The sequence below is a fragment of the Choristoneura fumiferana genome, chromosome 4 (assembly GCF_025370935.1).
Source record: "Choristoneura fumiferana chromosome 4, NRCan_CFum_1, whole genome shotgun sequence".
Lineage (NCBI taxonomy): Eukaryota > Metazoa > Arthropoda > Insecta > Lepidoptera > Tortricidae > Choristoneura > Choristoneura fumiferana.
Genome location: NC_133475.1, coordinates 8,558,696 through 8,585,523, shown reverse-complemented (window position 1 = coordinate 8,585,523; position 26,828 = coordinate 8,558,696). Strand labels below are relative to the sequence as shown.

Here is a 26,828-nt window from a genome sequence, read left to right as displayed (position 1 = left end):
TAAAAGCGATCTCTTTTAGCCAGCCATTTACGAATTACGATGAGAGGTTTTTGTCTCAGTTGTTGCGAGGTATGAGTACTTCTAGATTAAGTAAGTTGTTTCAAAGTATGCTTCATGGTAGCTGGCCACTGTATACCGGAACGAGACCATAAAATACTATTTATTGCACTACCGGAGCTTGCGAGAAAACCGGTCATTTTGTACTTAGTTAGCCTTGCCGCACACAAGGCTCTATACTCAAAACTGGAATTCAAGACCAAAAAATCTACGACAATTTTGCCACTGAAATAAAATGTGTGTACTAATAGTACATTCCTTTTTTTTTAAACACACGATAGAATATTCTTTTTACTAGTAATTTCGATTCTATAATTTAAAAAAGTAATTTTGTTTACTTACTTTTACATAAATACTAGACGCCTGAATAAAAAATAATTATTTCGTAATTTTTGGTTGAAAAACTGGTATTGTGCTTGTATTTCTTCAGGTATTCATAACATTTGGTGCAATAATTTACAATTAAGATAAAATCAAACTAATATTTGATTTAATTTTTTACATACATTTAGCTAATCAACAAAACTGCAGAGTAATAGTGTGTAGCGCGCTTTATGGGGTTTATGGTGGCTAAATATGGTGGTTAAAACTGAAAAAAAAATATTTCATTTAACCTTTTCAAATTCCTTTCCTGTGATTTAATATGAGGCCTATTACTAAGACTCAGTTGTCCGTCTGTCATAAGGCTGTACTGTAACATACCTCATGACATAAACCATGGCAGTTGAAATTTTCACAGATAATGTATTCTGTTGCGGCCATAACAACAAATACGAAAAAAACGGAATAAAATAAATATTCAGGACTACACTGTGGTAGAACAACGCAACCTTATCCTGTTTATGTTCCTTAGAATAAAATTGTCTCAATGTTAGTTGAGAGTTGATAATAAGTTAGTACCGACTTAAATATTTTTTTTTTCACAAAATCCTTATTTAATAACAATACAAGAAATCATGTTAAAAAAGTTTATTATTATTCCCCTCAATGGCGGCCTTAAGACTTAGGCCAATGTCAGTTAAATTAAAGATAAATATATTTTTCTTCTTCACGTTGTACGGTGATTGTAGTTTTTGCAACTTGATAGCAAAATTCCAGAAATCACGCGGAGACAACTTGCGCATTAAAAAATGTCAGACACGAGAGCAATATAGAATTTTGTGATCACTGTTAAAAAAGGTTGGCGAAACCTGAAAAGTTTATTTGACAGTGACAGAAGTGACATTGAGAGATTTAACACTGACATATCTGTCGTAGATTTTTTGATCTTGAATTCCAGTTTTGAGTATAGCTAGAGGAACGTGGCCAAAAATGGAACTAAACATTGCCATCTCTGTGTCACTATGTCAATCTATGCCCAAAGTGAATATTAAGCTATCATCATCGTTTCGTTCCTATATACGTCCCACTGCTGGACACAGGCATGCTTACAGAATGAGAGGGCTATATTTCCCGGGCCCAGTATAGATTGGTAACACCATTTTGTACATTTAGGGGCTGTTTCACTATCCAATGATTAGATAATTTTATTTGACGGATAAATTAAATCAATGGATGGTGTAACTGGGGGTTAGCAAATTATAATAACAATTCGATGAGCGACATACTTTGTTCTGGTCTAAATTTGGACTTATCTCATGATAAGACCACCAGCAAAGCAGCGTTGGTAATACTCCCACTAGGTAGACCGACGATATGGACGAGGCAAGTTGTCGTTCATACTGGCGTTAGTGGCTTTTCAACAGTAGACATCTTTCGGCTGATGATGATGGTGACTATAGAGGATAAACCTGAATCTTCGCTCAAGTTTATCCCACTGGGAATCCCAGCAAACCAATCAACATATTTCGCGCGAAAAGGGCGTTAGCGACTTTAGAAACAGATCTTTTTGCAATAAAAATACTTATGGTCCGAACGTGAACGTTTATAAGTAGAGTCATTCACTATGACGCTTGCCGTGGTTTTTATTACAATGTCATTAATGTCTAATTTTGAGAAAATCACGCGTCTTTGTGGATGGCACTAGGTATACCGCAGTAACAAGTCCACGGCAGTATAAGCCTTATGGCTTTCGCAGGGGTAAGGTTAATTATATTTTTTTGGATGAAACACCTCGCGGTTAGTTAGGTGGGAATCCAGTTGTTACGGCATCATGCCACTACGAAATACATTAAATACAATTCATAACCTAACCTATAGTCAACGGCCGTTATGAAATCAATCCTGACACATTGCAAAACTGAAGTTTCTGAATATAAAGAAATGAACCATAGACAAAAATGCAATACTTGTTGCGTGCGAGCGACAGAGGAGTATAACATTTTTTTTTTCATTGGTTGACATTAAAAATAATCAGGAACTTCATAGTTGTGCAATGTGTCAGGATTGACTTCTTAGCAGCCGGGCACTAAAACCAACTTAGAAAAATTAAAAAAAAACCGTCATTGTCAAGACTGTCAGACATTGGCGTCAAACTTAGAACACTCCTCTTTTTGCGTCAGGGGTTAAAAACTAGTATGATAATGATGATGATGACACCATCAAACATGGCCGCCCAGTTGGCCCATAGGCGTATCCACCAAATAAATACAAATTATGTAATACGTTATTTTCTTACCTAAAATCGCCACTCAACTCAATTCATCTCCTCGTGCGTTATCGCCGCGACCAGTTTCTTTTGTTTTTTTTTTCGCCTTTGTTACTGAAGTTGCGATTATCCCATGGCTCAGTAGCTTTAAAGCCATCCTGCGCGAGCGCAGGGTCACTGACACTTCGTTAAATTAGCTTGAGACATGCTCTGGTAGCTTTGAAGATTTCGAAATGATTCGGTTTTGGGTGGTTTTGGTTAAAAATAATACAATGTCCATTTTTCATAGCGGCGAAAAACGTTTTTTTTTAAACATTGCAACCTGAAGTAATGCATAGACATTTTGTTTAAGTTATAATATACACACAACTTTGTACGATTGCCGTACTTATTTTGATATCTAAACTGTCTTTCTAGTCAAAATTGTAAATAAGTATTGTAATTGATTCTCGTACGTATTCGTGTCTATTGATATGTTAAACCGACCTACCAAAGCGCTTTAGCTTCATCTCTTATAACGTGGACTGATGAAGAATGGAATTCGCATACGTCGTTGAGTTTTTCGGGATAAAAATACTGTTTAGGGCTATTTTAAGACTAGACTGAATAGGCTGTTACTTAATCAGTGAACTATCTTCGAACCGTGTTCCTTACCACATGGACTTACAGACAGGTGAGATAGAGGTTATTCGCTGGTCAGTTTTAAATAAGTACATATATATTTTTTTACTGAAATATGAACATAAGTATTCCGTTTGATAGGTGCCCGTACACTGAGAATCACAATTGTTTTCTCCGATCCTCTCTGTCACACGGTATAAAACGGGGGTAGAAAGAGGTAGTGAATACGACCGCGAACGTCAGCGTGTTAGACAATACGGCCTCAGAGGAGTTACTACGAAATTCGAAGTTGTATCGCACCGTCCCTTTCACTCTCGTTTTAAATAATAGAAGCGTCAGCGGGACGGCAAGACACGAAGTTCGAACGACTTTGTACTAAAGGGCCTGCTCTTTGCACGTCAGTAGAACGACGGATGGTCTCTGGGCCTACCTAAAAGATACCTACCTATTTCGGATTGGTAATAAGTGACTTGGACAGGAGTCTTTCTTTCGTTCCCCTGCTATGTTTCACATGATCAAGTCTTAGTTGCCATCTCTACATAGTTGTCGGTTTTACGGCCGACTAATTATGAAACCATGTATTTAGCTGCATAAATGCTCACGTTATCTGCCCGCTAATCGATTAAAAAGAATTAACAATCATCATGCAATGAGTGCAAAAACTATTAAAAAGTATATCCATGCAGTAGTAACAATTTCCCTGACTACAATGTCTAAAGATGTGCATTTTGTGAAGAAATTTGCAAATGAGAAAGCTATTGAACACGCAGTTAATTTCTTAAGTAGGCAAGGCACTAATCATATATTATGACATACTATATAAGCTTGCTGCGAGAAGTGGTCGCGGAGATGTCTAACAGTGCACGTCCTATACGGCTGATATGATGATAAATAAATAAATAAATATCATGGGACACTTGACACCAATTGACCTTGTCCCAAACTAAGCAAAGCTTTTATATGGATACTAGGCAACGGATAAACATACTAATATAGATAAATACATACTTTTAAACATAAATGATGATGACTAACCATGAAATTTTCTCTTGTAAACACCAGCGTAAACATAGAAATTCCACGTCTTAATTTATGTACAGTTAGCACATATGTCAAGACAATCATAGTCAAATTATAATTAGGTAAAGCTCCCACACTAGTGAGAATGAACAAAGCTAGCTCGCGGTCACATCAGCACATGGCCACAAAGGATTACTTATGCTTTGTAACTTGGAGACAATCGTCATGGAACGCAAGCATATCTGTTGACATGTTCTGAGATAATTAGATGTATACCCCACGTGTGAAAATACCTTTGTAAATGAAAACACGATTTCAATGGTTAAGATTGAGTTAGTTTCAAAACTAACTAACTAACTGTTCATATATTAAATTGTAATGACTGTAGTGAAGAATACCTCTTAAAAATATCGGAATAAAGTTTATAGCAAAAAGTACGCCTCGTAAAAACTTCGTGCGTGTGCATTCACTCGTTGATTAATAAATAACTTATTCATATGTCTATGTTTTTGTAGACAGTAGCAAAAAGACTTATCGCGGTTTGATTTGTTTTTGTCATGTAGTTCTGATATTATAAGTAGATTTCAAAGGAATTAAATCTCACGCATACAGTTCTTAGAGTAACTACAGACATTTATGTGGCGTACCGGGAGAAATAATGAATCCTACCTACACTCCTCAAAGCAACAAGTAAGAAGTTAGGAGTGAAGGAAACGTGAGTAGGGAAGACAGAACGACCAGAGTTATTCGAATAGGTCAGAGTTACACGGGATAAATATCGAGGTAATTATCAACGATAACTATTGCGGCTATAATTAGTAGGTAACTGATAATTATTAATGACAATAACGTCTATACCTGCGTATGATATTAAGTCGAAGTCTAATAGTTGATATCTCAATACGGGTAATAAAAGTATTGCGTCACTTTTTCGTGTCACGTCAGTTGTTGTTGGTAGTATTCGAATACCAGATTTGCTAACAATTAAACATACTTTTCTTCCATGTTATTGTTGGATAATAATAACAGGATAATTATCTAATAATTATCAATGAACATAACCACTTTAAAAAACTTGCTTGGCCGATTCGAACAGTCGAGAGAATCTCATGCGTCGATGATTGGGTTTATACCGCCGGCCCGGCGTATACAAAACATACAACCCAAAATTAAATCTAAGTATTTGCAAACTATGAATTGGCCTCTGCCAAATGAGTAATGCTGAATCCTAATACTGTGCCCACTAACAAAACAGATGCAGCTGATTATAAGGCCACATGTCATACCAAAAGCAATGCGCGCGGGCAGCGAGGTCGCTGCCTCCTAACCTCCCACGTCCTTAGGCAACGAGCCTTGAGCCGGCGCCAACGTTCGTGCTCTTACTTTCATTGTCCGAGTGATTTGGTTACAATGCTCAAATAGGGCATTACCTACTAATATGGCACGTTTGTCGGTTGATTAGGCTAGGCGTTTGCGGCGGGGCGACATCGTGCCCCATAGAGCGTGCTGCAAGAGTCAATGACGCACAGTGTTGCAATATGAGAGAACTGAACTATTATATATATTAGGTATAGGTCGATTCTGCGAAAGTCACGGGTAGATTTTAGTTGTGCGTGCGTTCACTAAACGGATTACGCCCAACTAGTACAATCGTGCAAAATGTACTAGTTCAGTCTTATAGTTCTTTTAGTGCATTAGTACGTAATACAGTCTGTGTATAGTTCGCTCCAGTCCCCTTCCAATATCTGTTCTATTTATTCTTTAAAGTCTCTCACTCTCACTCAACCTATTACGTACATTCAAAGAATCTATTACTATTACTGAGCCCAGTTCAGTTTGACTCGTTTGGTGGTCGGCGGGTCGATCAATCGGAATTGTTTGGTCGGAGTAGTAACATTTCAGTTGATTGTTCTCTCAATATACTGTCCTTCCAGTACTAAGAACAAAAGGGAAATGGGAATTAAAAATGAACTAAAATAATTTCTTTGCTCACCCGCGCTCACGCGCGATAGTTAAGTTTATTCAAAATATGCGCGTTCATGCAGTTCCTCCACATCCACACTGTAAGAACACGCACAAGTCACACAAACCCATCTATCACCACCACCACACTGATCCCTTAAAGGGATAAGTTCGCCTTTGTACATATATTTCATTGTTTGTCATCTGTGTTTGTTTACTTATTTTGTACATACATATCACACTACACTAACACGTTTCGAACTCAACCAGAGCTCATCTTAAAAAAAAACTTTTAGTTCATTGATATGGACCTCCGCAAAGTAACTGGTTCAACTAATTATTTGAAATGGGAATTGTTCTATTTATCTATCTAGCTAACGAGGTGCTCAACAGTTCATAAGATAATGTCAAAAATAATTGAGAACATCTGCAATCCGCAACAACTGATGCTACAAAACATGGTGTCTATAGGTATTTGGTTAGTAAGGGATTTTCCTAATGCAAAACATTTGTAGTTATTTCAAGTTCCTCATCGTTTTAATTCAATATTACACCTACCCGACCCGATAAACTTTGTTATAATACCTTACACAATCTGAAGCAGAAAAGCCCTTTATCCCTTGAAAGGGTCTTCAAATGTAGCATGCGGCACTGACATACGAATATGTGGCACAATGTGAACGAATCGCGACGCCTGTGGTAGTGCATTGCACGAGGGTGTGTTAAGCGCTTGCGTTTATAATGGCAGGTCTTGTTTAGTGTTTATGTAAATTTAAAAGCGTGCCTTTTGTTGCTCTGGTTAGTGCTGATACTACTGATAGTAATAGCTTGTAAAGTAACGCCTAAGTGGCCTGTTAAAACGCTTTGTGTGGTTTCATAGAGGTATCTAAGTATATAAAGTGAACTTAACCAACTTCGAACTCGTTCAATAATATTTAACGCGAGCTTGAGACTTCGTTGGTGTTGTAGTATACGTTGTTGAACCTTATGCACAACTTTAGACATGAGTCGTTTTTTGCATAAAATATTTATTTCAATACAAGTTGTAAACAAGTGCTATTGGCATCTTCCTGAATACATCTGCAAATGTCACGTTAACCGTATTTGTTAGAATGTTTTCTTCGGGACTGTGTGTCTTAAGTACTATATAGTCTAAGAATGTAGAGCAACATTTTTGACATTTGTAGTGTGACAGGCGACGTCAGTTGGGTTCTAGGAAGATCGTTACACACATGATGGACACATTAAAAACAAAAGTTAAGTTTTAATTTTAATTAAGTGGGACCATGATGACCCAATTACTGGTGACCTATAAAACCTCTGTTTTTAATATTATCCCCGGTTCAGGGCCACACACTGTATAATATTAAGTATAAATGAGAAACATTGTTAGCATGTATGTATGTATATATGTTTATGTAATAGTATGGATGTTTGTTACTCTTTCACGCAAAAACTACAGAATTTCGATAACGTATTTTCAGAAATCAGATATTTTATTGGAAATGGAATAAGCGACAAATAAATGCATAATAAATAAATTTCGTAAGTAGACACGGGCAACTGCTAGTACTTTATACCTATATCTCAGGCATTTTTTTTGCTATATTGCTTGCTTATGTGTGTGCATGCGTGGCTGTGTGATATTTTTTGGCTTTTGCAATAGACTGTAAGTAACTAAAATTTACATTCATGGATTAACTTATACAAACGATCGTCTTTTCGCAGAATGGATAATACATTTAACCTTTGTAACTTGGTTTCTTAATTCTATTATCATTTTGTCAGTTAGCGCTAGCAGTAATATATCTTAATTTAAAAACAAGTGTTCTTTCTTACTGAATGCAAAAACGTCACGTTCGCATGTTAAAAATGATTTTAGCATTCAGCTCATATTGTGGGCCTCTGTCACGTAATGATTAATGAATGAAGTTCTTTGTTGTCAATGTAGCTACATGCGTACGATCATGTGCATCGATTGGTTACGTGTAAACATAGTTTAGTTAAGCAAAAACCATAGTCCATAAGTCGAGTTTAGACTTCTAAGAAAAATCGTGCAAGTTGCATTACATTGCGGCTCTCGATTGACCACTACAAACTCGTTGGCTTTACGGCCTCGCAATGTAATGCAACTTGCACGATTTTTCTTGCAAGTCTAAACTCGGCTTTAGAGATCAGAGCTTGCATTACACGGTGTCGAGTGTCAACTTGAAGAGCCCCATCCCGGCACAGCCGTGGGCATTGAGAGTGAGAGTAGGGAGAAGAACCTACTGCTGGCAGTAGCGGGTGCGTGTGGGAGCAGCCCACACCAATGACAATGTGGGAATTGCCCACAAATTCCTACAACTCTCTGTTTCCGCGAACAGGGCTTGCACAAGACGCTTTTTCCACACCATAAAATAAAAGACCACAGCCATCTCCACGCGCTCTTGAGAAAAAGGATCTGAAAAAATAGATAGACAAACAACGAAATGATCCTATACGGGCTATTTTTTTTCCTTTTGAAGTCTGGAACCCTAAAATAAAAATGTTTTTTCATCTCCCTAAAACTTAACCGACAATTCAAATAAACTATGAACGGAAACAGAGAAGATTAACATATTTCACGAACCGATACAAAATAAAATTACTTATCTAGAATTATTTCTTTAAGAGTAAATTCACAGGCAAAAGCGTGTAATATTCAAGTTCTAAATCATTCATGCTTTGAGCCGTATCCGTTTGCGTTCTCCTTGTATGAGGATGCGGCCTGTCATGCTATTATTCTCGTAGAGGCCGACAGACAGATATCCATTGAGATAGGTATGGAAACAATAAGCTTAGACTGCAGTGCACTAAGTGCATTAGGTAGATTGCACGGACTGAGTTGTGTGGGTCAAATGCGTTGGAGGACGTTTTCAAGCTCTTGTGCTGGAACAGGTTCGGCATCAACATCCACGGCGAGTACATCACCACCTTCGTTTTGTCGATGATATAGTCATAATGGCGGAGACACCCCAGCCGATAACTTGGTGGACGGACGATATCGTGAGATTTGCGGGCAACCGGTGGATGCAAGTGGCGAGTGTTCATTGTGGCGTTCTAAGAGGGATGCCTTTGTTCAGCAGTGGACGTCTTTCGTCTGATGATGATGATGAGTTGTGTTAAATTTAAACAGCATTTGCTGCACCTATTAAAACAACTTGATAAAGGCAGCAGAGGCTCCCTGCGACAGTCGAGTGTCACATACAAAGTTGGCAAGATATAGTTATAGTAGTTTCACCAAATTTTGTGTCTATTGAAGTCCCAGTAATGAATACCATGAGCAATGTTTCGTCCTGGGTAGGCCCAATATCTATCTAATACCAATTAAACTAGCAATTCTTGTATATATATATATATATATATATATATATATATATATATATATGTGGGATAGTGTTAAGTTTTGTTTACCTTTTATTCTTTAATTTTTTTTGTCATACGAAGCGGTCGTTATGGTAACACCAGTTTAAAAAAAAAGAGGACGTAGCTGTCATCCGGCTCGATCATTACGATGCTGTAACGACTGTGTAAAAAACCTTTTTGTTTGCAATTAAAAAACATTGTTAATTCGCGTGTGTTCTACTTACTTTCCCCACAAAATTATGGGGGCTCGTCCGGGATCGTGAGAAACATCGCATTTAACGTGTTTACGAAGAAGAAGACGAAAGATTTCATATTTTTCAATATAACGAGTAAGACGCCATTGTGTACCTGCTTTGTCAACCGAGTCGAGTACTGAGCGACGCGCACTGCTTTACCGACTGGCAGCTGTCAAAGTCAAGACGTCATCTACTGCGTTTCGTTTCACGAAGATAAAGTGATGTATCGATTAATCAAGCAATCGATTATTTTGTAATGATTCGATTTAAAAAATATACCGGACTTACGATTTGAAGATGACTGTCAGTTTGGAACTTTGATAAAATATGGATCAGTGATTTTAAGATGTTTGTTTAGAAGACTTATTAAGAAGATTTTTTACGACTTTATGATAAATAATTATCAAAATGCCGAAGAAAAATAAAGAAGAAGAAGAATTACCTTTCGTGGATCCTCCTCCTCGAATCTCGATTAGCGATTTGGAAAAATCTATGAGACCATTCAGCGGAGATGATACTTACGGTATTGATGCATGGATTGAAGACTTTGAAGATATTGCGACTTTGATGCAATGGAGTGAAATAGAAAAAAATATCTACGCAAAACGACTGCTTACGGGAACTGCTCAATTATTTCTAAGGTCTCTAGGTCGCCGCAATGATTGGACTTCTCTGAAAAAAGAGCTTAAAGAAGAATTTGGATGCAAGGTAAATAGCGCTGTTATTCACAAACGGCTTGCAGCCCGCAAAATGAAACACACAGAAAATTACCAGCAATACTTCCTACATATGAAAGAGTTAGCAATGCACGGTGCTATTGAAGATGAAGCACTAATGGAGTATGTGATCGACGGTATACGGGATACAGAATTAAATAAGGCAATATTGTATGGAGCTGCTAATATAAAAGAATTTCGAAAGAAGCTAGACTTATATGGCGAAATAAGGAAAAAAGCGTCAACCAAGATGCACAATTTTTCAAAAGCTGCCCCGACGCCTGGCCCCTCTTCAGGACCAAGGCACGTACCTAAGAAAAGATGTTTTAATTGTGGGGAAACAGGCCATCAGTCACCCAATTGCACTAAAGGAGTCAAATGTTTTAAGTGCAATAATTTTGGCCACAAATCAAATGAATGCCCTAACAATACTAAGAAGCAGCTTAAGATCCAAGATCAAAACAACGAATGCCGCCTCACGCCTTATAAAGACGTACGAATAAATAATGTAGGAGTAAATGTACTTATAGATACAGGAAGTGATGTAAATCTAGTCCGAGAATCATATCATGATAAAATAAAGGGCAACCAGTATGATTCCAACTCCGTAATATGTCTTACTGGCATTGCCGAATCTGAAATCAAGACTAAAGGATCACTTGTAGCAAGGATTCAAATGGATGACTGTTATTTTGACACCATTGTTCACATTGTCGAAGATAAAGCCATACCGGTAGATGTTATCCTCGGTAATCCAATACTCAATGAAGTCGAAGTAAGCTTTTCTGCTAAAAGTATCTCTGCAAAGAAAATTATGCACCTTACAATGATAGATGATCACAGTGACGAAGTTCTTGATGTTGGTGACAAAAGATTAACAGATGAAATTAAGACTATGATTAAAAACTATAACCCGAAGAATTTGAAGAGGGAATCTCATGTCGAACTTAAGATACTTCTCACTGATGAAACTCCAGTTTATCAAAATCCGCGACGACTCTCGCCTTTAGAACAAGATATAGTTACTAAGCAAATAGAAGAATGGATTAATCAAGAGATTATTAGACCCAGCAAATCTGATTATGCAAGTCCAATAGTATTGGCAAAAAAGAAGAATGGAAGTTACCGGCTTTGTATTGACTATAGGAGGCTAAATAAAAAGATAATAAAAGAAAGATTTCCCCTGCCACTTATAGAGGATCAGATCGATCGATTGAAAGATGCACGACTATTTACATCTCTTGATTTGCAAAACGGATTTTTACATGTGAATGTTAATGAAGATAGCCAGAAATACACCTCGTTCGTCACACCACAAGGCCAATATGAATTTATGAAAATGCCTTTTGGACTATGCACGGCACCCTCTGTCTTTCAAAGATTCATAAACGACGTATTCAAAGACATTATTCTAGATAGAACAGCACTAGCCTATCTAGATGACTTGATAATACCATCAAAATCAGAAGAAGAAGGAATAGCAAAGTTAGTAAAGGTCTTCAAAAGATCCGAGGAATATGGCCTGCAATTTAACTGGGAAAAGTGTCACTACCTGAAAAGAGAGATAAACTATCTTGGCTACATAGTTCGCGAAGGAGAGATAAGACCATCTAAAGAGAAAATAGCTGCTGTCTCCAAATTTCCATCACCACAGAATTTGAAATCATTGCAATCATTTTTAGGACTCACTGGATATTTCAGAAAATTTATCAAGAATTACTCACTGATTGCTAAGCCGTTAACAGATTTACTTAAAAAAGGTGTTGTCTATGATTTTAATTTGGAATGTGAAAGAGCTTTCGACGAATTAAAAGGTATCCTATGTAAGTCACCAGTGTTGAAGATCTATGACCCAAACCTGGAGACTGAACTGCATACAGACGCCAGTGCCGAAGGATATGGAGCCGTTTTATTACAACGAAGCCCTAAAGATAACACGATGCATCCCATTTACTATATGAGTAAGAAGACGACTCCAGCTGAAACAAAGTACCACAGTTATTACCTGGAAATATTAGCTATAGTAGAAGCTGTGAAAAAGTTTAGAGTTTACTTACTCGGAATACGATTCAAGATCGTGACTGACTGCTCTGCTCTGACGATGACCCTGCAGAAAAATGACTTACCTCCTAGAGTGGCTCGCTGGGCTCTCCTGCTCGAAGAGTACGATTATGTTATCGAACACCGACCAGGAATACGTATGAAGCACGCTGATGCTCTCAGCAGATATCCTGTAAGAGAAGTTAACTTACTTACCGACACTACTGCACGCCTGAAAAGAGCACAAGACGACGACCTGAAAATAAAATTGCTGAAAAAGGTATTGGAGACGGAACCCTATGAAGATTATCTGTATGAAAATGAAATACTTTGGAAAGTCAAGGATGGGACCAAATTAATAGTAGTGCCAAAGAAGATGCAGACTGAAGTCATAAGGAAACACCACGAAAAGGGACATTTTGGCGTGGTGAAAACCGAAGACCTTATTGCAAGGGAATATTATATTGATAATGTAAAAGAGAAGATTAAATCAGTGATTGACAATTGCGTGGAGTGTATACTAATATCACACAAAAGAGGCAAAAAAGAGGGCTATCTACAGCCAATTGACAAAGGAAGTTTGCCATTAGATACATACCACATCGACCACCTAGGTCCTCTGACATCCACCAATAAGAATTATAAGTATATTTTAACAGTAGTAGATGGATTTACTAAATTTACATGGATCTATCCAACGAAAACATTGTCAAGTGAAGAAGTGATAGACAAGCTTAAATTACAACAACACACTTTCGGATCTCCTCAAAGAATTATAACTGATCGTAATGCATCCTTTACTTCTAACGCTTTTAAAGAGTACTGCGAGGAAGAAAGCATAATCCACCATACAATTACCACTGGTCTTCCAAGGGGAAACGGCCAGGTGGAAAGGATTCATCAAATTATAATCAACGTTTTAAGTAAACTAACTATAGATGATCCAACCAAATGGTATCGACGAGTAGGTGCTGTACAGCGAAGTTTAAATAGTACGTACCAGAGAAGTGTTGGGGTTACACCTTTTGAACTCTTAACAGGAGTCAAAATGAGAGACAAAAGTGATGAGATATTGAAATTAATAGAAGAGGAACAAATCCAAAGTTTTGATGAACACAGGGAAGAGCTTAGAAGAAAAGCAAAAGAAAGTATACAAAAAATCCAGAACGAAAATAGGAGATATTATAATCATAAACGCACAGAAGCTAAACAATATAAAATTGGAGATCTTGTCGCCATTAAGCGGACACAGTTTGTTCAGGGATACAAGCTATACCCTAAGTTTTTGGGTCCATATGAAATAGTGAAGGAGAAGCGGAATAACCGATATGATTTGAAGAAAATTGGACACGGCGAAGGCCCGATTCATACATCGAGTTCAGCCGACATGATGAAGCCGTGGACTGGCAGTAACCTGTCGGGCTCATCTGAGGCAGATGAGTGAGCAGGATGGCCGTGTGGGATAGTGTTAAGTTTTGTTTACCTTTTATTCTTTAATTTTTTTTGTCATACGAAGCGGTCGTTATGGTAACACCAGTTTAAAAAAAAAGAGGACGTAGCTGTCATCCGGCTCGATCATTACGATGCTGTAACGACTGTGTAAAAAACCTTTTTTGTTTGCAATTAAAAAACATTGTTAATTCGCGTGTGTTCTACTTACTTTCCCCACATATATATATATATATATAATAAAGAATCTCGGAAACTACTCCAACGATTTAGAGAAATTGGTATGCAGTGGTTTTCGGGGATGAAAAATCGATCTAGCTATGTCTTATCTCTGTGAAAACGCTGGTTACCGAGTTTTAGCCCGAGCGAAGCTAAATAAATAATAAATTAAATACCGAATAAACATATCAATGAACTAAAATAATTTCTTTGCTCACCCGCTAACTGCAAATAGTTGGACCTCCGCAAAGTAACGCGTGATTCAATAAACTATTCGAATAAACATACCTGTCAAGTTGTTAAGCTAATTCGTTGAACAATAAAAATCTCTTAAATGAAATGGCAATCATTTTCACTCTTTTATGGCAGTCTGCCTTAAATGACAGTTTGATGATTAACCAGCCTCTTTATTCGAAGATCGTTTAAGATATAATCAAATTTGCTGATTATGATCCTTAAAATATTTAATGTTTCGAAACATTTTGTATCACTTGGATCTTTTATCTCCGATGCCCGAGAAGCGAAAACACATGGAAGGCATGCTTGATAAAAATACGTAGGTACAGATCAAAAGAATCGACGCAAAAAAAATATACACACACGCACGCACACTAGCACACACACACAAACACACACACACACACACACACACACACACACACACACACACACCACACTGACACTTACACACACACACACACACCACCACACACACACACACACACACACACACACACACACACTCTGACACTTATACTACGACACGAACTTAGAGTTTCGAGTTTCGTAGTAGCCCAGCTGCTGACTACGAATCTTGAGGTCCCCGGTTCGATTCAGTTGGTGCGATAGGTACTTGTATGAAAAATGGTAATTTTTGTGCTGGAGTTTTGGACGTTTAATATGTACCTATAAGCTATCTTATAATCAGAAGCTTAACTTAATTTGGGTCAGTAGTCAGTAGGTCAATTTGGTGTCAATCGTTCCAAAATTTATTATTCTTACATACACACATTATACTCACAAAGTTAAGCATTTATAATATAAGTAGGATAATCTCTCTCCCTTCACACCCGCAGGCGTTTGTAACAATTTCATTTTGCTATCGTTTCTCCAACATTACCTTGTCACAGCAATCCTGTGTTGTGTAGGAAATAGAGGAAATCGTGTCTTGATACTCAGAGCTGTTGCGTCGATTCTGAACTATTCGATATTATGTCAGTTTCTCTACTATCATATCCATATCATATCTATCATATCTCTTATGTCGGTAGTTTGTTTAATTTTAAGTGCGTGCGCGTGTTGACCGACGGCCGAGAACTTGGAATGGGGATTATTATGTATACCTAATATCATTCATCATAATAATATTTCACCATTTTTGCATCGTACTCGTGATGCAAAGTTATCCTACTGCATAAGGTGATATGCATGATAGGCTACCCAGTTTCCAACGACGAAAATTTAATACAAAAATCAGTAAACTTTCTAAATAGATAGTGATCCATACCAAATAGTTGCATATTCAACCTTGTATTTCAAAAACCCCTTATGAATAGGCTCAGAGTTGCTTAGCGAGCTATGGAGAGAGCTATGCTTGGGGTTTCTCTACGGGATCGAATCAGAAATGAGGAGATACGTAGAAGAACAGGGTAACCGACATAGCCAAGCGAGTTAGCTCGTTGAAGTGGCAATGGCAGGCCATATAGCACGGAGAACAGATGGCCGTTGGGGACGAAAAGTTCTCGAGTGGAGACCGCGGATTGGCAAGCGCAGCGTAGGACGTCCATCAAAGAGATGGACGGATGACTTGGTTAAAGCCGCGGGTTCACGCTGGATGCAGGTCGCAGTCAAACGAAGCGACTGGAGGTCTATGAGGGAGGCCTATGTCCAACAGTGGACAGTGGATGATTTCAAAAATGTAGTAAGTAAATAATTTCAACTTTACTGTGACAATAAAGGAACATCATCACAGTATATGTATTTATATTTGTTTATTTGTTAAAAGCAAAAAAACACATCACGTAATATTTCAAGTGTGAGAAGCTGTCTTCGAAATATAAAATTGAAATTTACTGGCACCAGAATTAAGAGCAAAATATCGACCGATCCAAAATACCCCCTCGTCTCGATAGGTTCGTGTAGCATGTTGCTTTCGACTCACGACGCGCGGCCACCCATCCGTGGTGCTTTCTACGATAGCATTAGCATGATTGCGATCGGGGTACGGCATTCCGCGGGACCTGCAGGTTGAGAATAGGCCACTTTGCCCACTTTGCATCACGGGTTATTGACTGTTCAAATTGTTAATACGAGTACCACTGAATAGAAGCATAGTTGGAAAGGTTTAAGGGACGCACGCTTCGCAAATAAGAACGAATTCTTGCACGCCACCAGCACCATTATGTGACAGAATAAAGCGTACATAAGTATCTGATACGACTATTTCTAGGGCCAGTAACATATGTCAGATAATTTTGCACGCTATGGAGCATGGACTATGGCAGATATTAATGCAGGTGACTGTACTTATCCTATAACCTAACCAAGTTGGAAAAATTGAAATACTCCCAAAATTGTCATTTCAAAGTTTAATAGGTATCTCAAAAACGGGTGAACCGATTTCAATGAACCGCGAAGAAACTCTTTCACGTTAAAGAAACCGCACCGAAAACGGTCCATCCGCTACAAGAGCTAAGATACCTGCCTCAAACTCTGCTTCAAACTTATAAAACCCCTCTTTACGTCAGGGGTTAGAAGTACATAATAGGTATAACGCGACCTTATCCTTACATTATTTTTATTTCAATATGATAAGCGTGAAACTCGAAACAAAAAATACGCTCCATTATATCTAGTTCTTTAAACATTGAAAATACAAACTGAAATATAGATGAACAGAAAAACCAGAAAACAAAGACCAGCAGTGGTTTATCGGTATAGCACGCGGTACGGAATACCGAGGACCTGGGTTCGATTCCCAGTGCTGGTCTTATTTTTCTGGTTTTTCTGTGCATCTATATTTCAGTTTGTATTTTCAATTTAGGTTTTACGGGATGACCGTAAAAGTAAAAATTTGGAATTAAAATAAAAAAATACAAAAAGATTCCAAAAACCAATCTTTAAACATTATTCTAGTTAAATAAGGTAAACTTACGAGTGCTCGACACTGTCCTAATAGTATGTTGGCTTTAATTTTGGCATTGGCAATAGAGTTGACAGCAGAGTGTCATGTCATCTATTGGGCATTAGCGTGTCGGGTAAAAAAATCTTTAAAAACAACCGGTAGGTATATTAGGCATTAGTCCCACCTCTGGCAGGTAGTGAGAAGAAAGTTTTTTTTTGTACTTACTTATTTAGGTATGAAAAATTTGTCGCTCAGCGAGAAAAGTGATAGGTAAAATGATTTTCATACTAAAAAACACTCTTCTAGCTACTCACCAGCTGTGACTACTGTCATCTCATCTCGAACGAAGTTATTGCGGGTTTACCAGTTTCTCAATTACCATTACTTTACATGACTATAATATATCGGTCCAGTTTTCCGGTTTTTTACTATTAGGCTACAAAAAAGAACTGATTGTAGAAATGGAGAATGAATGAAATTAATGAGAAAATGTCAAAATTCTGCTGTCATTACACGACATGTTCTTGTGCGCATGACCTCAACTCTAGTGGAACTACCTATAATTATATTTTGTACAGATAACAAGACACCTGGGCGCCCCGTTATGAAATGCATTTGAGAATTAAACGCCTACTGGTACACTGTTAGCACAGAGCGGTGGAATTATTTCGTTGCCTTTACATTTTTTTAGGCGCTGCGTGGTATTGCGATAGCAAGTTACGAGTTTTTATTTTGTTTAGGCATCGTCTGGCATCGTAGTAGATCTAATACGATAGTTTCGGGCATGTAACACGTGCGTTATATAATTACATAACTTGACTTACTGACCTTTGGTATAGTTGAGTGGTAATTAATAACTTACACTTAAACCAGTTTGCTAATGTCGGTTTCTTTTTCATTCTAATTTGAATCTTCTGGAAAAGGAAGAAAACCGACGAGGCCCGAGCGCCATTAACATTCTGGTTGTACTGTGTCTAAGTATTTACAAACTTAGCAACCTAGGTTGTGTACAGCGGCAGTATTAACGATAGCTTTTTCATAGTTATTTAATGATATGTATTTATAAATAGGTACTATGATCGAAAATATCTACTGATCAATCAATCACTTGTATCTCATACATAATTTTGATCTTTAGCCTTTTTTAGCTAGTTGCGTAATTGGTATATATATTTAACAGATATAATTATTGTTATTTCCAGAGTGGGGCGTCAGCAGCGAACCGGGCGAGGCGAGCGAGCCGGAGGCCGGTCGCATGCGTCCCGAGGACTACCGCCTCGTGTTCCTCAGTTCAGACTCGTCCTGCCGCGAGGACACGGAGGACTCCTCGTCCACCGCCTCCTCCGCCGCGCCGCTCGCGCCCGACGACTGCGACTGGGACTACTTCGAGCCGGGCGCGGCGGCGGCACCTCCGCAACCCATCCCTCCAACACCCACCCCCAGACACATACCCCAAGCTTGCCCCAGAACCTGCTCCTGTGGCGCCGAACCACGCATCGTCGCCGTACCTGTCCCTGTCCCCGTACCTGTACCAGCTGCGCTCTGGCCCGCTCTCCTAGCCTTCCCACAAAACCCACCGACGCCACACTGGAGCACGTACCCCGGCTTCCCTCCCCTCGATGCTGCAGCCTTCGCGCGACTCACGACAGCCGCCGCTGTCGCGGTCACCGCCGCCGCCACCGCCACCGCCAATGCCAACGCGCTCACCCTCACCAAAACCCTCGATATGACCACCGTCGAAAAGACCGATAAAGCCATACAATCTGAAACGTCACAAGCTCCGGAATCTCGCGATATCGATACCACTGATAACGTTATTGAACGGCCAGTCGAACATGAAACGTCAGACGAAATCAAAGTGATAGCGAAGGACTATTTATCAGTGTTGTCGGAGCCACCGGACGCGATGCCCGAACATTTGGACGCGGAGAAAGCGTTTGCATCTTCAAATGAATCTGGTGATTCAAGTGATTCCGAGGCCGGTGTGGAGCGACGCAGCTATGACTTGATGAGCGGCGCACCCGAGGAGCCGGCTACGACCGATGAAGACTCCGACGACTCAGGCGGCGGAGGCGGCCAGTTTTCGCGCGTCTTCGTCGTCAACCCTGCAGACTCCTCCTCCGACATGGAAGACAACGCAGATAGCAGCGGCATTGACTGCGACGATTCCTACGACAAAAATTCCGACAGTTTGGAAATCATCGCAGTCGAAGTCATAATGCAGAACGAGGTTAACGTCAACCGGATATCAGAAAATAATGCCCAAAATAATGATAACAACATTGTGCTTTTAGAGTCCGTTAGCTTAAATGAAGATGTTCCTGTTATCCCATATGGTAGTGAGGACGAAAATTGTGAAACGAGAAAGTCCAATTTCATGAAATTTTGTAATGAAAATATGCTCCGAAGTGAAACCTGTGAAGAATTTAATAGCTTTAATGCATCGTGTAGTACGGATTATAACACTTTAGATAACAACGAAAATAAAGATAATGATAGCAATAGAAGTATTACTCCATCGGAAAACAACGAATGCGACTCGCTGGACAACACGATTAATACAGAAAGCGATATGAAAGTAAAAGTCTCCGTTGAATTGCCTAATGAGAAACATAACAATGAGGAATTAATTTCTAACGAAACTTCGCACGCCACGTTGGCGAAATTAGCACCTTCGCCCGAGCCTACGGCCGATAATCAAAGTACATCGCCCATTGAAAAAATAGACCTGTTTAAAGGTATTGAACGCACGCTCAGTGAACTATTGAAGAAAGAATTATTACTGGAAGAGCAAGAGGAGAAACCGCACGCCGCGGGGCCGGTTTGTTTGGAGGCGGGGGGCGCGGGCGCACCTGCCGCCGACTCGGTATCAACAGTTTGCCGCTCGCGCACGGCCGGTACGGACGGCTCCGCGCGCTTCACTAGCCGCGTTATGATAACACACGATCGCGTCTCCGTCGTCACGTCGGATACGACGCGCCTCATGCGCGATATAACAGTGCAGCATACCAACTCAGTTAACGAAACGAACCCCAACGCGAGCGCACAACAAAACGAAAATGACGAACGAATGTCTGACGACGAAGTGCCACAGCCTTCAGGCGGAGTGACGGTTGTTAGCAATGCCGACACTCTCTCGGCCGTTGTGTGTCTCGAAGAGGGGCTTGCAGACGACGACTCTTGGGTCGAGGACGTCAGCCATGATGAGGACGAGGCAACTTCACCCTCCGACTCTGACTCGGGGGATGAAGCGTCACTACCCACACGTGGAGAGGAATTCGCATACTGTCGGCGTTCCTTAGACTTTACCTTACACACCATAGTCGAAGAGAGTTGCGAAGAAAGCGAAACGGAACATACAACGAAAAAACCGCGACCTATATCGGCTACGGAGTTAGAAAAATACTTTTTCTTCGGCTTGGGCGATGGCAGGAATATTCGTGATGATGAAGAGCCTATGTCGGAAACATCGAGTGCGTGCAGTGAGGGTGGTGAATCGATCCCGGATAACGAACAGCCGGAGAGAAGTGGGGACAACGATGAACTAGTGTCGTCGCGTTTAGAAAAATATTTTTTGTCTGGATTTATGGGATTTAATCAAGAACGACGTGATTCAGATGGTTCGGGCAGTGTTGGAAGTGACAGTGAAGGTAGACAAAGCCCCGAACAGAGACGGAAAAGACCTTTACGAGCTCGGGGCACCCCTCGTTCGCATTCATCATCTTTAGATAATTTACTTACTGGCGAAGAGCCTTCGCAAGATCCTCAGGAGGTGTCAGACGGGTCAAGCACCGAGACCGATGATCGACATGATTCCTCGGAAAGGCTCGATTCACAAGGCGAGTCAAAAAGGAAAAAGCAGAGTAAAAAAACTAGAGGTTCCCCGGCCGACGAACGCCGCCTGTCGACAGAGTTCACGGAGGAAACTCGAGATGATACACGATCTGTTTCGGAGGGGGAGGACGGCAGGTTAACGCCCCGACCCGAATTTCCACCGCTTGGATCTGAATTATCTGAATCTAAAAAACAAACCAGCAGAGATAGTGGATTCGTAGGTAGCTGCGACGATCTCTTAAGAAATGGCGATTCAAGTTCAGATTTTACACGATCTCATGAACCTAAAGTAGAATTAGAGGAAATTATCGAAGAAATTAGACCCGATATAGAGGAACGCGTCGAAGGTCCCCCAACGTCTCGTCCACCGCCCACCCCCCTAATACGTAAGGATAGTTTTAATAATTGGTCCTCGGATGAAGAAACTAATCTCATGATGACGAAAATGCGTCAATTTTTCAAGCAGATGATAAATTCCGCTAATGTCAGAGCGTCAACGCCGCAATCGTCAAACTCTGACAGTTCTCGCCCGCCGAAACCGCCCCAACTTTTATATTTTGAAAGTGAATTGACGAGGTTAATGAAAACCGTCCCTGGAATTCGCGACGAAGAAGTGCGCGAAATAGTCGAATATTTATCAAGCGAAGACACGTGGAGCGATTCGTACGATTCATCTGACTACGCTGGCTCAGATTTAGAAGGAACTTCGGCAAATCGTTCGGCCTTGAGGAAACAGATATCGGAGAGTTGTCGCGAGATAATCGACGAGTTCGATCGTGGCAATGGTGAGGCTGGGTCCCTGGAACGCGATGCCGCGGGCGCGTATCAACGTTTGGCGGCGACGCTGGGTCGCGCGGGGGAAGGTTCACCTCCTCTCTTCGGAAAAGTGATGCGGCACATTGGTGGCCGGCTGGTAGCGTTAATGCACGAAGTGTCAGGTGGTGTGCCAAGTACGGATGATGATAGTGCTTCAGAGCCCGGTGCGTTGGCTCGCAGTCGCTCCCACGATATCCTGGAAGCGACGGCGAGCCGTGGAAGTGTCGCGAGTGATAGTGAAAGGTTTTCGTGGCGTGGTAGTTTTGAGTCTGCGTTGCTCGCAGCGGACTCGCGAGGCACGCTGGGTGGCGGAGGCTGCGAGGCGCGGCGATCGCCAGCTGGCGCTGAACTGGCGGCTCAGAAGTCGCACTCAAGGAGTTGTGGTGCCATCGGTGGAAGCGAGGACCGGCTGTGGCGGGGCAGGCGGCGGGCGTCTGCTCCTGATGCGGAGGTAATCATTTGTCCTTAAATGCGTAAACAATTGACACTCTTTAAGTCCTATCGCGCCTTCATTCCTATCTATCAGGTTCGTGTTGATTACTTAACCCATATTTCAGCGCTGATCACCAAAATCGAGCTTTAATCGTCTAGCTAATAATTCCCTAAGTAAAAGTAGGTATACATACTACTAGAAAACAAAAACAAAATATTTAAGTCCGTTACGAACTCAATGTTTGTTTTCATATTACGCATTTTTGAGAACACGAAAATAGCTTTGAACTACAACTTCAATTGGTCGTAACTACGGTGAACAGACTCATTATCATGAAACAACATTAAACACAGTTAACCAATAAAAAACGATGGCAAAACTGTGGTAAATGCCAGCCTTGCGTAACCGTACCTTTTCTATCTATCACGTACCTACCGTACAAAATCCGTGGTGTCAATGTCAATGTATTAATGTATATGCCGTGACAAACCAAGCGATTGAAAAAAAACAGATACCTATTTATGTGAAAGGTATGCGGAATTCAGATATATTACTCATTGTTTACTGATAAAACGTGTGTGTATCGGCTTTAAAAAGACAATATTTATTGAAAATCATGAATCACTGTCTCTAAAATTATAATATATAACTGTACAAAAATAAGAATATAACAATTTAATAAAAACTATCTAAAACTTAAAATAATTGTACATAAAAAAAACCTTAAGTAAATTACTTCGTAGCATAGCAATATCTGTTTTACTCGATATGAGCAGTTATCTTAATTTAGATTTGGTTTATTGCATTTTCATTTTGCTATTTCTAATTTTATGGTAATTACTTTTGGTCCTATCCTAATATATTTGCATATACTTTGCAAATGGGTATCGTATTATACCGTACATATACATACTTCATGTCCACGTCTTGACATACTTTTAGTCTCATGAAGGACAAGAAAAGGCTGTAGTCCTAAAGCACAGAGCGATATTTTGGTGAATACTTCTACTAGGTATGCTAATAAAATAAATAAAGCAGTAAACGTTTTACCAACCAAAAAGTTTCCAATCTTCCTGAAAGGTTATTAAACTTCCGTTATTACACGGTAGGTAATAGTTACTCAGATGGCAATTAAGATAGTTAAAAATGAGAAATTATCTATTACATTGCGTGGGTACATCGATTGCAGTGTTTGCAACGTTAATCCGACGTAAGACTTAGTTTAATTACTTGTTGTGGAAACAATGGAAAGGCTATCATTCTATCACGTGACCAAACAACAATTGATGAAAGAAACATTACGTTTAGCTGAAATGTGTTTGTAATATTATTTACACGAGAATATTTTTAAAAAATTAGTGAAACACGCATCAATAATAATTTAATAAGTTTCCTACTTGTTAGTACTTACCTTGAGTTTTCGTGCATGATTGATAAATCAACCTTATTTATAAACGATATTTATTTTCTTAAAGTGATAATTGATTTGTTCAACCAGACGAGACAGAGGTTTTTTTTACTTTAACTTTTATTTACAGGGTAAGGAGAAGTTTTAAGTACATTTACAAGGCAGGCCTACTGTAACCTTTGCCCCCATCTTGTCTGCCATCTGTATGTTTATTATGGGCAAACAAAGCCAATTGTGCACAAAAAGCTGCAATAATTTAATAATACAAGTAAATGAAAATCTAAACTCAGTTTTGCATCACTTGATTACTCTGGATATCTGGTTATAAATCAGGACTAAATTAGTAATCTAGCAAATAGGATACGAAAATATTAATTTGATGAATCATCCTCATTAGTTATTACATTACATAGGTTATTATCCAAATAAATAAAACGGAATCGTTAGATCACGAGTAGGTACCTACTTCTTGTTATACCTCAACTAAGAAAGCTACTTATTGGTGACTTTTGCCAATTAGTTAACAAATTTTGCACCTGAGTAAGAATTATCTTACATCAAGATTATAAAATGTAGGTATAGGTATGAAACTTGTATGAAAGAAAGAAAGAAAGACCCTTATTCACTATACGTAAATAAGACACACAAATACAATAAAATTTACACAATTACACACAAATGTAAAAAAAACATGAAAAACACATGAAAATAGTAACATAATACACAATTTTGTGTCTCCGCAAAAGCAAAACGGTCGCTGACTCAGCATTATGCTGAGGCGTTAAACGCCAGAACCGTCTTCGACTCACGGAACGATGCATAAATATATAAATAAATAAACCACTTACCTTCACGTAAATAAAAATAGATTGAATGATTGATATGGAGGTACATGTGGTAGGTACGACGGTTAGGTAGTGTTTGTTTAGTGATAGTAATCCTGTAGATTCTGTTAAACGAGGAGCCAGGCTTTATTGTCTAACGCACTTTTCTTTTTTTACCACTTCTTTCTCTCAGACTGATGATTTGGGTGGAAAGAAATGTAAATGCCACAAGCTCCCGTGCTAGACAAAATGGCCTCCGGTTTGGTAGAAGACACTTGTATATGATGACTGCGAATGTTGCTGATGCCTCATGATATTTTGTGTATTTAACTACGAGTATAGTCCTCTATAAATGTGTTTTTCTTTTCGGTACTCGTATAATCCTCAGTACAAATTCTACTTAGTTTAGGACTGGGCAGATGTTAATTGTCCTATGTTGTTTGTTTGGACAAAACCGTTTTCGCGTGAAATATTGCAGACTATTCGTACCTAACAGAAATTGAGTCAATCTTGCATAATGAATTGCATTTTCATGACAGTCAATGACAGAACAAAAGTCGACTATTGAGTCCCGGGGAAGAAAATAGGATAGTTTTTATCCCGGGAAATTGCATAGTTCCCGCGGGATAGCGATAAACGAATTCTACGCAGAGTCGCGGGTAACAGGCTGGTCTTAGCCAAAACAAAAGCACTTGAGATGCATTCTTTCTAGTTTCACGGGATAGTTAGATAACAATATTCACTATGCAAGTAGGTAGTTAGTAGTTATTAAGCTCTTTTTCTTTCGACTTATAGCAATCTAAAACTAAATTCAAATTACCTGCTTCGAGACAACTTTCACTGCAAATGGGATTTCAGATTTATGGCTCTAAAAATAATTGGAGTCGGCAAAAGTGAACTTAAAGAAAAAGAATGCATAACTATTATGTAAACCATGGGCTAATAATTTCGCAAGATATTGCTTCACAGTACAAAACTGCACTGAAGATGGACATAAAATTACATCATTGATGCCTTCCTGCCTGATATTGCTTTGTTGTAGGTTACATGTATGTTTATCCTAAATGTTGCAAAGTTAAAAAAAAATTAAACTTTACTACTTATATGAGAATTTACTGTCCAGTAAGTACTGGGTATATTAAGTGCTTAGCATTTGTTGCTAGTGAGTCTATGTATTCTTTCTTCTGTTATTTACTTTGAGTATTTATCTAGCTAAATACTCAAAGGTTATTTACCATCTAGTTTAACCACCTTTAATTAAGTATGAAAGTAAAATTAAAATAAGTGAAGTAAAACCGAAAACCAGCCTTATAATTTAAACGCCTGTGATATCTGTTTCAACGGCGTAAATATTACAGGCATAGGTAGAACTAGAAACGTCTGCAGATTGTTGGCATCAGGTACATTCATTGTCTACGCAAGATGATAATTTCTGACATGTCTCCCACTTCCGCGAACAGCTTCATCGGCGACATATTCGTCGTTAGATGACCGGATAGTTAAGTGGTTAGAGAACCTGACTACGAAACTTGAGGTCCCAGGTTCCCCGGGATCCCGGGGTCTCCGGTCGGGGCAGATATTTCTATGAAAAATAAATACGAATGTTTGTTCTCGAGTCTTGGGTGTGTATGGATTTAAGTATGTATGTATCTATCTATTTAAGTATGTTTATCCGTTGCCTAGTACCCTTAACACAGGCTTGCTTATTTTGGGACTAGGTCAATTGGTGTTAGTCAAGTGCCCTGTGATATTTATTTTGTATTAATTAATTCTGTAGTTCCAATTACTCAACCATGTATAAAACTGAATCATAATTTCCCAGTCGGAAGAAGAGCAGCGTGCCGGCTCGCTCCCCCGGCTGCCTTCGATCGCGGGCACGACCACCGTGCCCGCGGGCCCGGTGAAGTCAGCCCGGTACCGGGCGCCCGGCTTCAGGACCGCCACGCGGGCTGCGTCCGCGCCGGGCCTCCACGCGCCGCGCCGTCGGCGACCGCCGCCCGCGACGCATCAGCCGCCGCCGGCCGCGCCCGCATCTGCGCCGAGCTTGCAGGGTGAGTTTTATTACTGTACTAAACTTTACCTAGGCTTCTGTCAA

At 39.6% G+C, this 26,828-nt stretch overlaps 1 protein-coding gene across 3 annotated transcripts in view; it reads left to right on the top strand.

Moving 5' to 3' along the window:
- Window positions 1–26,828, top strand: part of btsz (bitesize) — a 113,665-nt gene that overhangs the window by 46,851 nt on the left and 39,986 nt on the right. For all 3 annotated transcript variants that reach the window (XM_074086799.1, XM_074086800.1, XM_074086801.1), the window contains 2 exons: window positions 18,621–22,519; window positions 26,556–26,784. In XM_074086799.1, coding sequence (XP_073942900.1) covers window positions 18,621–22,519; window positions 26,556–26,784 — 4,128 coding nt within the window. The remainder of the gene's footprint in view (window positions 1–18,620; window positions 22,520–26,555; window positions 26,785–26,828) is intronic.